Raw genomic sequence first — 13,464 nt, 5'->3', positions numbered from 1 at the left:
GCAACAAGAGAATTAATCACAGGATATGAAATTTAAATGAGGCTTTGGAATTGCCATATGGTATCGGAAGTCAAATTTAGAAACGTGATGGAAAGCATATAGGGTGTTAGTCTGTAGAACTGGATATCAAATTTGAAAATAGGTGGGGTGGGAGGAGGGAGAGCACCTGACAGTGTTGTTGGTGGTGTAGAATCAATGTCAGTTTGTGATGGGATAAACATCACAGATTTAGTCCCAACAACCATGAAAGAAAATCACAGAAAACCCGTGAAGGAGAAGGTCACTGGCCCATTGTGTCAGTGTTGGTCAACTCACCTTACAGGACCTGACCTACAGCCCTATAAGTGGGTAATGGCCCTTCAAACAGACATCCTAATATATGCTGAACTCTGACGCCCAAATTCTACTAACATCAGGCTAACCGCTACATTATGAGTGTGTTTAATATATCACACACACATATAAAAAAATGATACAAAACAGTACAATACAGGAGTAGACCCTTTGGCTCATAGTGTCAATGTAGATCATGATGCCAAATTAAACCAAACCTATCCTGCAGAACATGGTCTATATCCCTCCCTGTTCATGTGCTTGTCTAAATGGCTTTTAAACATCGTTAGATTATCTGCTTCCTCACACTCATCTACTAAACAAAACTTGTCTTTCACAACAACTTTAACCTATTCCCCTCTCACCTTAAGGATCTGCCATCTATTATCGGACAGAGAAAAATATCATTGACTGTCCACCCTATTGATACTTCTCATTGATTTTATAAACACCCATTAGGTCTCCCCTTGGCCTCCCCTCGTGGTCCAGAGAACGCAATCCAAGTTTATCCAGCTCTCCTTACAACTTTCCATAGCTTTATACTTATTAGTTGAGGTTCAGATGGGTCTATTGAGGAATATAGGGAAGCAAGGAGCTTAAGAAGGGGCTGAGGAGAGCAAGAAGGGGGCATGAGAAGGCCTTGGCGAGTAGGGTAAAGGAAAACCTCAAGGCATTCTTCAATTATGTGAAGAAAAAAAGGATGACAGGAGTGAAGGTAGGACCGATTAGAGATAAAGGCGGGAAGATGTGCCTGAAGGCTGTGGAAGTGAGCGAGGTCCTCAATGAATACTTCTCTTCCGTATTCACCAATGAGAGGGAACTTGATGACAGTGAGGACAATATGAGTGAGGTTGATGTTCTGGAGCATGTTGATATTAAGGGAGAGGAGGTGTTGGAGTTGTTAAAATACATTAGGACAGATAAGTCCCCGAGGCCTGACGGAATATTCCCCAGGCTGCTCCACGAGGTGAGGGAAGAGATTGCTGAGCCTCTGACTAGGACCTTTATGTCCTCGTTGTCTACGAGAATGGTACCAGAGGATTGGAGGGAGGCAAATGTTGTCCCCTTGTTCAATAAAGGTAGTAGGGATAGTCCGGGTAATTATAGACCAGTGAGCCTTACGTCTGTGGTGGGAAAGCCATTGGAAAAGATTCTTAGAGATAGGATCTATAGGCATTTAGACAATCATGGTCTGATCAGGTTCGGGGACCTCTACTTTTCATGAATTTTATTAACGACCTGGATGTGGGGGTAGAAGGTGGGGTTGGCAAGTTTGCAGATGACACAAAGGTTGGTGGTGTTGTAGATAGTGTAGAGGATTGTCGAAGATTGCAGAAAGACATTGATAGGATGCAGAAGTGGGCTGAGAAGTGGCAGATGGAGTTCAACCCGGAGAAGTGTGAGGTGGTACACTTTGGAAGGACAAACTCCAAGGCAGAGTATAAAGTAAATGGCAGGACACTTGGTAGTGTGGAGGAGCAGCGGGATCTGGGAGTACATGTCCACAGATCCCTGAAAGTTGCCTCACAGGTGGATAGGGTAGTTAAGAAAGCTTATGGGGTGTTAGCTTTCATAAGTCGAGGGATAGAGTTTAAGAGTCGCAGGGTAATGATGCAGCTCTATAAAACTCTGGTTAGGCCATACTTGGAGTACTGTGTCCAGTTCTGGTCAGCTCGCTATAGGAAGGATGTGGAAGCATTGGAAAGGGTACAGAGGAGATTTACCAGGATGCTGCCTGGTTTAGAGAGTATGCATTATGATCAGAGATTATGGGAGCTAGGGCTTCACTCTTTGGAGAGAAGGGAGATGAGAGGAGACATGATAGAGGTGTACAAGATATTAAGAGGACTCTATAGAGTGGACAGCCAGCGCCTCTTCCCCAGGGCACCCCTGCTCAGTACAAGAGGACATGGCTTTAAGTTAAGGGGTGGGAAGTTCAAGAGGGATATTAGAGGAAGGTTTTTTTTAAACTCAGAGTAGTTGATGCACTGCCTGAGTCAATGGTGGAGGCAGATACACTAATGAAATTTAAGAGACTGCTAGACAGGTATATGGAGGAATTTAAGGTGGGGGGGGGGAGTTTATATCGGAGGGAGGGTTTAAGGGTCGGCAAAACATTATGGGCCAAACGGCCTGTACTGTGCTGTACTATTGTATGTTCTATGTTCAATTGCTTTCTTTAGTAGTGTACATCAATGTTCCTCTGTGGATGAAGCCAGGAGCACCAAGTTTCTTGGAGTGCATACAATGGATGATCCCAACTCATCCCTCAACACCACCTCTTTAGTCAAGAATGCACAGCAGCACCTCTACTTCATGAGGAAATTGACGGGAGTGAGGCTCTTTACACCCATTCCAACCAAATTCTATTGGAGCACCATCGAGAGTGTATTGACCAGCTGTATCACTGTCTGATGTGGGAATTACAAGGCATTCGACCGCAAGATCCTGCAAAGCATTGTGATGACTTGAGTGAATCATTGAGGTCTCTCTCCTCTCCATCCAGGATATATACCAGCAGTACTACATTTGCAGAGCCCTCAGCATCATTAAGACCATAAGACCATAAGACAAAGGAGCAGAAGTAGGCCATTCGGCCCATCGAGTCTGCTCCACCATTTTATCATGAGCTGATCCATTCTCCCATTTAGTCCCACTCCCCCGCCTTCTCACCATAACCTTTGATGCCCTGGCTACTCAGGTATCTATCAATCTCTGCCTTAAATACACCCAATGACTTGGCCTCCGCTGCTGCCCATGGCAACAAATTCCATAGATTCACCACCCTCTGACGAAAAAAATTTCTTTGCATTTCTGTTCTGAATGGGTGCCCTTCAATCCTTAAGTCATGCCCTCTTGTGCTAGACTCCCCCATCATGGGAAACAACTTTGCCACATCCACTCTGTCCATGCCTTTCAACATTCGAAATGTTTCTATAAGGTCTCCCCTCATTCTTCTAAACTCCAAGGAATACAGTCCAAGAGTGGACAAACGTTCCTCATATGTTAACCCTCTCATTCCCGGAATCATTCCAGTGAATCTTCTCTGTACCCTCTCCAACGTCAGCACATCCTTTCTTAAATAAGGAGACCAAAACTGCCCACAGTACTCCAAGTGAGGTCTCACCAGTGCCTTATAGAGCCTCAACATCACATCCCTGCTCCTATACTCTATTCCTCTAGAAATGAATGCCAACATCGCATTCGCCTTCTTCACTACCGACTCAACCTGGAGGTTACGAGGACTCCCAAGTCCCGTTGCATCTCAGAACTTCGAATTCTCCCCCCACTTAAATGATAGTCTGCCCGTTTATTACTTCTGCCAAAGTGCATAACCATACACTTTCCAACATTGTATTTCATTTGCCACTTCTTTGCCCATTCTTCCAATCTATCCAAGTCTCTCTGCAGACTGTTTCCTCAGCACTACCGGCCCCTCCACCTATCTTCGTATCGTCAGCAAACTTAGCCACAAAGCCATCTATTCCATAATCCAAATTGTTGACGTACAATGTAAAAAGAAGCGGCCCCAACACACACCCCTGTTGAACACCACTGGTAACCGGCAACCAACCAGAATAGGATCCCTTTATTTCCACTCTTTGTTTCCTGCCAATCAGCCAATGCTCTATCCACGTATGTAACTTTCCATGGGCTCTTATCTTGTTAAGTAGCCTCATGTGTGGCACCTTGTCAAAGGCCTTCTGAAAATCCAAATATACAACATCAACTGCATTTCCCTTGTCTAGCCTACTGGTAATTTCCTCAAAAAATTGTAATAGGTTTGTCAGGCAGGATTTTCCTTTAAGGAATCCATGCTGAGTTCTGCCTATCTTGTCATATGCCTCCAGGTACTCTAACTTCATCCTTCACAATCGACTCCAACAACTTCCCAACCACCGATGTCAAGCTAACAGATCTATAATTTCCTTTTTGCTTCCTTGCTCCCTTCTTAAATAGTGGAGTGACATTTGCAATCTTCCAGTCCTCCGGAACCATACCAGAATCTATCGGCTTTTGAAAGAACAAGGACTGTTAGGTTGAAATCAGCTTCTTCCCCAAGGCTATGAGAGTTCTGAACACTCAGCTACCACACAGTACACATTACTTATGACAGCATCAGTAGAAGTAATACTGTCGTATATTTAACCATTTTTAATAGGCACTTTATTTCAACTTGTTCAACTGTAGAACACCATCTCAAAAGGTTCAAAAATTCATTTATTATCAAAGTATTCAACTTTGAAATTCTTCTTCTCCAGATAGCCACGGAACCAGAAAAGACAAGAATGGCAGCAAGGTCACCAAACCCCAAATATCCCCAACCCCACACAAAAAAAATGAACAAAACAGAACAGGCACATCAACCCCAAATCCCATCTCCAGCACACAATAAAACAAGAAAGATCAAGTGGGAAACGCAGAATACAAAAACTGTAAGACTGAAAAAAGCCCACAATATCATTGTGTTAATATTTTGTGCTGTATATAATGTACAGTATGTACAGTATATGATTTCTGGGTTGGCTGCCAGTGTCTGGTGGTGTTCCAGAGGAGTTCGTATCAGTTCTATGATGTTTCACATATGTTAATAATCTGAATGGTGAAATTGATGGCGTTGTGGCCAAATTTCCTGACGATACAAAGATAGGTTGAATAGCAGGTAGTGTTCATGAAGCAGTCTGCAGAAGGACTTGGACAAATTAGGAGAACGGGCACAGAAGTGGTACATTGAATCCAGCGTAGGAAAGTGCATGGTCATGCAGTTTGATAGAAGGAATAAAGGCATAGACTATTTTCTAAATGGGGAGCAAATTCAGAAATCAGAGATGCAAAGGGACTTGGTAGTTCCAATGTGGGAATCCTTAAAGATTAGGTTGCAAGTTGAGTCAGTAGTAAGGAAAGCAAATGCAATGTTAGCATTCATTGGAAGAGGTCTAGAATATAAATGCAAGAATTTAAATCTGAAGCGATATAAGGCACTGGTCAGACCACCCTTGGATCTCTATGAGTGGCTTTGGGCCCCACATCTAAGAAAGTGTGGGCTGGCATTGGAGAGGATCCAGGGGAGGTTTACGATAATGATCCTTGGAATGACAGTTAACCTATGAGGACCGTTTCATGACTCTGGCGTACTTGCTAGAGTTTAGCAGTATGAGGGTTTCTCATTTAAACCTACCAAATATTGAAAGGTGTAGATAGAATGGATGTGGAAAAGATGTTTCTAGTAGCAGAGGGCATAGCCTCAGAAAAGGACGTCGATTTAGAAGAGGGATGAAGAGAAATTTCTTCAGAGGATGGTGAATCTGTGGAACCCATCGCCACAGATGGCTGTAGCAGCACAGTCATTAGGTATACTTCAAGCAAATGTTGATAGGTTCTTATTTAGCAAGGGTGTCAACGGTTATCGGGAGCAATTAGGAGAACAGGGTTGAGGGGAAAAATACATCAGCCATGATCAAATGGCAAAGCAGACTCAATGGGCTGAAAAACACAATTCAGCTCCCATGTGTTATGGTCTTCTATTCTATTTATTGGCATGTTTCATCTATGGAGGGGAACAGTCGACATTTTGGGCCAAATCCTTCACGGGTCCTGATGAAGGTTCTCGACCCAATATGTGACAAGTTTATTCACATCACACAGATGCTGCCTGAATTACTGAGCTCCTCCTGCAAGTTTGCTCAAGATTTCCATCATCTACAGTATCTCTTGTATTTATTACCAGCATGCTTGCCTTCACTATCAGGGCATTGAGTACAGGAGTTGAGAGGCCATATTACAACTGTTCAAAATGTTAGTAAGACCACATTTGGAATGCTGTGTTGAGTTCTGGTTGCTCTGCTATAGGAAGGGTGTCATTAAACAGGAAAAGCGTAAAAAGGATTTAACTAGGGCTGGCGGGGGGGGCGGGGGGGTAGTTCACTTAAAGGGGGATGTTGCATAGGCCAAGGCATTCTTGCTTAGAGGTTTATAAAATCATGTGGGCTATCAACACACAGTCCCCAAGGCATGGAATTCAAAACTAGTGGTTTAAAGTGAGAGGGGAAAGATTTAAAAGAGACCATATGGCGGAGAATATGTAGAATGAGCTGCCAAAACAAGTGGTAGACAAGTACAATTATAACATTTATTTCACATCTGGACAGGTACATGGATATGAAGGGTTTGGTCAAATGCAGGCAATTCGGACTAGCTCAGTCAGATAATTTGATCAGTATGGACAATGGCTTGTTTCCATGTTCTCTAATCTCTCTTAACATCACATTCACAGCACCTGGGTTCCCCTGGACTTCTTAATATCATCCCATTTCATCCTTATCAAACACACAATGAACCTTTGTATCCCCTTCAAACTTCTTTCTCATGCTCCCAGCAGTTAAAAACTCAAGTTATTAATATGCCAATTACCTACACCAGAACAGTTTTGATTCAAAGCAACTGACCTGAAACACCAACTCTGTTTCTCTCTCCAAAGATGCAGCCTTCATCTGTAGAGCATCTCAGCATTTTTGGTTTTTAAATTAATCTATGCACATACACTGAGTAGCTCATTAACACAATATCTCACCAGTCAATCCTGTGGCAGCAATTCAATGCATAAAGCATGCAGACATGGTCAAGAGATTCAGTTGTTGTTCACACTAAACAACAGAATTGGGAAGAAATGTACCGTAAGTGACTTTGTCCGTGGAATGATTGTTGGTGACAGACAGGATGGTTTGAATATCACAGAAACTGCAAAGCACCCGGGAATTTCACGAACAACAGTCTTTAGAGTTTACAGAGAATGGTGTGAGAAACAAAAAGACATCAGTGAGCGGCAGCTCTGCTGGCAAAAAGATCTTGTTAATGAGAGAAGTCAGAGAAGAAAGGCCGTTCTGGTTCAAGCTGACAGAAAGGCCACAGTAACTGAAATAAACATGTTACAACAGTGTTGCGCAGATGAACATCTCTGAACGTACAATATGTTGAACTTTGAAGTGGATGGGCTACGGCAGTAGAAGACCATGCCGGGAACCATCCCCGTACTCAATAAAGTGCCCACTGAGTGTACTGTGTCTTATCCAAAAATGGATGCAGAACTAGCAGTCTCACAGCAACAAGGATTAAAACATTAAGAGGCAGAACCAGGTATTGTAAATGAACATTTCAAAAGATCTTCAGATACTTTGCCAGAAAAATCACATTAATGAGGAAAAGGGAGAGGTAAAGGGAGAGTTTTTGAAGGAGACAAAAGTTCAAGCAGTATGGATAGGATGAGCAATTATTGTTACAGATGTGTTATCTATTATTAATTTGGTATGCAAGAAATAAATGATGGATAATTACACCGAGGTGAACAAACAGGCTAATGTTATTTCCCTCTTCAAGGGTGGCAGATGGTTCTGGACAGTATTCTACATCACACATACAAAGGATGCAATTCTGATTCAGAGTGTTTCAGTCCTGTGATCATAACAGGAAACTGAATATTTTAATAGTTGTGATGGGGGTGTGTAGATATTCCCAACATGTTCAATTATACAAGTCCAAGGATGAGGTGGGGATTATATGAGAACAGAGAGACCAACTGTTTTTGAGGACCAGTGTAAAAACGAGTGCTTGGTGGGTCAGTGGAGATTAACTCGGTTAAAGGACCTGTTATTCTGCTCACATTTCTTTGACTGGAAGTATCTGCATGTTTTCTGTTTTAAAAAAGAGAGCAAGGGACAGTGGTTGAATATTGAAAGCTAAACAAATGACCCAATTCTTTCAAATGACACTGTCATGTGGTGGCACTGTTCCGTCCTTTCTTGGAAAGAAGGGTTTAATTTGTTTTTTTGGTAGTCTGGGTTGGTTCCCAATAACTGGAAAACAGATTGGATACCAAGTAACTCTTAACATGTAAATGATAAGCAGAGGATTATTTCTTCTTGCATTCTACCATTCAATCAGCAGTTAGTGCAATACTTTACAGTACCAGTGATCATGGCTGGGGTTCAATTCCTGTTGCCGTCTACAAGGAGCTTGTACGTCAACAACAGAATAAGAATCAAACTTACTATCAGCGGCATACATCGTGAAATTTGTCGATTTTGTGGCACCACTACAATGCAATATATAACAATAGAGAAAAATGTGAATTCCAGCACTTATATAGTTAAATTTAGTAAACAGTGCAAAAATAGAAAGAAAAAAGTAGAGAGGAGGTGTTCATGGGTTCCATTAACATTAATTGGATGGCAAAAAGGAAGAATCTTTTCCTGAATCGTTGAGTGTGCACCTTCAGAATTCCGTACCTCCTTTTTGAGAAGAAGGCACGTTCTGGATGATGAGGGTCCTTAATGATGGACGATGTCTTTTTGAGGCATTACTCCTTGAAGATGTCCTAGATACTACAGAGGCTAGTGCCCATGATAGAACTAACCAAGTTTACAACTCTCTGCAGCTTACTTTGATCCTGTGCAGTGACCACCCCCCTCATACCCGATGGTGATGCAGCCTGATAGAATGCTCTCCATTGTACGTCTGTAGAAATTTGAGTGCTTTTAGAGGCATACCAAATCCACTCAAACACCTAATGAAATATAGCCGCTAGCTTGCCTTCTTCGTAGCTGCTTCGAGATGTTGGGTCCAGGTTAAATCTTCAGAGATCTTGACACCCAGGAATTTGAAATTGCTCTCTCCACTTCTGATCCCTCTGTGAGGATTGGTGTGCATTCTCTCATCTTACCCTTTCTCAAATCCACAATCAGTTCTTTGGTCTTACTAACATAAAGTGCAAGGTTGTTGCTACAACACCACTCAACTAGCTGACATATCTCACTCTTGTATGCCCTCTTGTCACCATCCGAAATTCTGCTAATAATGGCTGGATCATCAGCAAGTTAATTAATTGGCATTTGAGCTGTGCCTAGCCACACAGTCATTGGTGTAGAGAGTAGAGGAGTGGGCTAAGCACACATCCCAGAGGTGTGCCAGTGTTGATCGTCAGCAAGGTAGAGATGTTGTTTCTGATTCGTTCAGATTGAGGTCTAGTTAGGAAGGAGGGGGTCCAGTTGCAGAGGGAGGTACAGAGGACCAGGCTTTGGAGCTTTTCAATAAGAACTGTAGGAATGATGGTGTTAAATGCTGAACTGTAGTCAATACACAGTATCCTAACATAGGTATTTGTATTGTCCAGGTGATTCAAGGCAGTGTGAAGAGCCAATGAGATCATGTCCACTGCAGACCCTATTGTGGCAATAGGTAAATTGAAGTGGGTCCAGGTCCTTGCTTAGGTGGGAGTTAATTCTAGTCATAACCAACTTCTCAGAAGTACTTCATCACAGTAGATGTAAATGCTACTGGACAATAGTCATTAAGCAGCTCATCATTTCGAAGTGAGCATAAGACCCATTGAGCTCGTCTGGTAGTGAAGCGTCATTGCCATTCATGATGTTGGATTTTGCTTTGTAAGTAGTAATGGCCTGCAAACCCTGCCAGAGTTGTCATGCATCTGATTTCGCCTCCACCCTCATTCGGAATTGTTCCTTAGCTTTCAAAATAGCCCTCCACAAAGCATACCTGGTTTTCTTGTACAGACCTGGGTCACCAGACTTGAATGCCACCAGAGGCGCAGTGCTAGCTGGAGCAGACCGGAGCGCGTCCGGCACATCTTTAAGAAAAAAGCCCAAATAAACAAGCTAATTAATTAGGTGCCGCTCAGGGTGATTTGAGCATCTCAGAACCTGCTGATCTCCTGGGATTTTTATGCACAACAGACCGGAGTTTACAAAGAATGGTGCCAAAAACAAAAAAAATCCAGCGAGTGGCTGTTCTATGAGCGAAAACATCTTGTTAAATCCACTTGCTGGATGTTTTTTTTTGTTTTTGGCACCATTCTTTGTAAACTCCGGTCTGTTGTGCATAAAAATCCCAGGAGATCAGCAGTTTCTGAGATACTCGAATCACCCTGGGCGGCACCTAATAATTAGCTTATTAATTTCAGCTTTTTTCTTAAAGAAGTGCCGGACGCGCTCCGGCTAGCAGTGCACCACTGAACGCCATAGGTCTAGCCCTCAGCTGACTATGAACCTCCTGGCTCATCCACAGCTTTTGATTTGGGTATGTACAGCAAGTTCTTGTAGGTACACACTCATCCATACAGGATGAATATGTGCCCACGTGGTCATGTTCTCCCCATTACCATGTGATTTTCCTCTGGGTGCTCCGGTCTCCTCCCACATTATAGTCATACAGTCATAGAAAAATACAGCACAGAAACAGGCCCTTCAGCACATCTAGCGCATGCCAAATCATTTAAACTGCCTACTCCCATCAACCTGCACCTGGAACATAGCTCTTCATAGCCCTACCATCCCTGTATATACCTAAAAACTTCTTTTAAGCATTGAAATTGAGCTTGCATGCACCACTTGCGCTGGCAGCTTATACCACACACTTATGACCCTCTGAGTGAAGATGTTTCCCCTCATGTTTCCCTTACACTTCACCTTTCACCCTTAACTGATGACCTCCAGCTATAATCCCACCCAACCTCAACGGAAAGATTAGAAAGAATATAAAAGTTAGGGTTAGTAAGCTATGGGTATGCTATGTTGTGGCTACAAACATGGCAACTCTTGCATCCTTGTACTGTGGTGTTCGTTGATGCAAACAACATATTTCATTGTAAATTTCAATGTTTTGATGCACAAATGAGAAATAAAGCTAATTGTTAACTTTTGAAAGACATTGCGAAAATCATTATTATCTTCATGAAGCAAGAATCAGATCAAAACTAAAACCGTTATTTATTCTGGCACTATGTGATTTGCATGCCTCAACATTCTTCTTCCAGAAGAGTACTAGGGAATAGAGAGCCAGACTATTCATCTAGAGACCTGAGATCAGATTCCAGCATGGGTGCTGGAGAACTTGAACTAATCTAAATAAATGAACTTGGAGGAAAATTCTAACACCAGTAATGCAAACCATGAAATGTACTAGTCTGTTGTAAAATAAATAATTTTACACCAAGGAAATCTACCATCCTTTCCCTGATTTTTCTGTATGTGACTTTAGAATGAGAAGAATATGATTGACTCTGCACTGCACTGTGAAAGCACCTGGGATAGTCAAGGACAAACCTCAATACGCACATTCTGCGAATGACAAAAAAAAAATTCACGAGGGTTACTGTGATCGAAGGTTACTTACCACAGGACTAGCAATATTGGAAAGAAGATCGTGTATAAACTTTGATTCCAAATCCAAATCTGAGAATTAAAAAAAGAGGTTTCAAAATAAAGTCAAATGTTGTGAAAAATGATATTATGAAAAGAATAGCTTTACTGATTATCATGAATCTCAACTATATTTTTAAGGGCTTTGTAAGTGCCATTGTTTTAATACTATTCCACTACAATATATTTTGGAAACTTTGCAGAATATGTTTAACATGTTTACTCTTTAAAAAGATACTTTAGTTCAGTTTGATATTTTTGATATGAATATCAAGCAGTATAATATTTTTTAAAAACGCAAACAACAGGAATTCTGCAGATGCTGGAAATTCAAGCAACACACATCAAAGTTGCTGGTGAACGCAGCAGGCCAGGCAGCATCTGTAGGAAGAGGCACAGTCGACGTTTCAGGCCGAGACCCTTCGTCAGGACTAACTGAAGGAAGAGTTAGTAAGAGATTTGAAAGTTGGAGGGGGAGATCCAAAATGATAGGAGAAGACAGGAGTAGGAGGGATGGAGCCAAGAGCTGGACAGGTGATTGGCAAAGGGGATATGAGAGGATCATGGGGCCTGATGGCATGAACATCGACTTCTCTAACTTCCGCTAGTGCCCCACCTCCCCCTCATACCCCATCCGTTATTTATTTATATACACACATTCTTCTCTCACTCTCCTTTTTCTCCCTCTGTCCCTCTGACTATAACCCTTGCCCATCCTCTGGTTCCCCCTCCCCCTTTTCCTACTCCCTGGGCCTCCTGTCCCATGATCCTCTCATATCCCCTTTTGCCAATCATCTGTCCAGCTCTTGGCTCCATCCCTCCCTCTCCTGTCTTCTCCTATCATTTTGGATCTCCCCCTCCCCCTCCAACTTTCAAATCCCTTACTCACTCTTCCTTCAGTTAGTCCTGACGAAGGGTCTCAGCCCGAAATGTTGACTGTACCTCTTCCTAGAGATGCTGCCTGGCCTGCTGCGTTCACCAGCAACTTTGATGTGTGTTGCCAATATAATATTTGTTTTGTTGAGGAAAGTTTAGTTAGATCAGGTTTCTATCCAGGGCCTATGAAGATAACACCATAAGGCATAGGAGCAGAATTAGGCTGTCTGGCCCATCAAGTCTGCTCCACCATTCAATCATGGCGGATTCTTTTTTCCTCCTCCTCAACCCCAGTTGCCAGCCTCCTCCCCGTAACCTTTGATGCAATGTCCAATCAAGTCCTTTATCTTGGACCACTGACCACGTGGTTAATGGTCAGATTCCATGGCATAAAAATGGTTGGGAATCCCTGTTTTTGTGAATATGGATGGCTTCACACAAGAATTATATATTCAACCCCTATGGGGATCCATTCTTTCCCTGGCTACCTTGTTACCCCTGATGTAGAATGTCTTGAGATTCTGGGTTGCCAAGGATATTTCACGATTTATTTTTGCCCTAATATTTTCTTGTTCTCTCCTAAACTTTCCATATTCCTCAAGAGATTCCTCAATTTCCAATTATCGATACCTGCTATATGATCCTTCTTTTTTCTTGGTCATATTTTCAATATCCTTTGTCATCCATGACTCTGTAATCTTGCTATTTTTGCCTTTCACCCTTACCAGGACATGCTAGCACTGAACGCTCATCAACTCTTAAAAGATTTACATCTGTCAGCTGTCACTTTAACCATAAACATCTGCTCCCAATTTGCTCTCTTACACTATTGAAATGAGTCTTCCCCAATCCCCCAATTTAGGACTCGTTTTATCCCTTTCCTCTGCTCTTCTGTTCATCCACCATTTGATGGTTCTGGGCCTCTATTTAGTGGAATTCAGAAGAATAAGGGGAGATCTCATTAAAACCTATCAAATGTTGAAAGGCCTCAATAGAGGGAACGGTGGAGAGAATGTTTCCTATGGTGGGAGAGTCCAAGACCAGA

At 42.4% G+C, this 13,464-nt stretch overlaps 1 protein-coding gene across 5 annotated transcripts in view; it reads right to left on the bottom strand.

The window, feature by feature from the left end:
* The window catches only part of LOC140204117 (fibronectin type-III domain-containing protein 3A-like), a 153,620-nt gene that overhangs the window by 61,140 nt on the left and 79,016 nt on the right, over positions 1-13,464 (bottom strand). For all 5 annotated transcript variants that reach the window (XM_072270479.1, XM_072270482.1, XM_072270483.1 and 2 more), the window contains one exon: positions 11,518-11,576. In XM_072270479.1, the coding sequence (XP_072126580.1) occupies positions 11,518-11,576 (59 nt within the window). The remainder of the gene's footprint in view (positions 1-11,517; positions 11,577-13,464) is intronic.

This window comes from Mobula birostris, chromosome 10, assembly GCF_030028105.1.
Source record: "Mobula birostris isolate sMobBir1 chromosome 10, sMobBir1.hap1, whole genome shotgun sequence".
Lineage (NCBI taxonomy): Eukaryota > Metazoa > Chordata > Chondrichthyes > Myliobatiformes > Myliobatidae > Mobula > Mobula birostris.
Note: the sequence above shows the minus strand (reverse complement) of the source record. Positions and strands in the feature narration are given on the sequence as shown.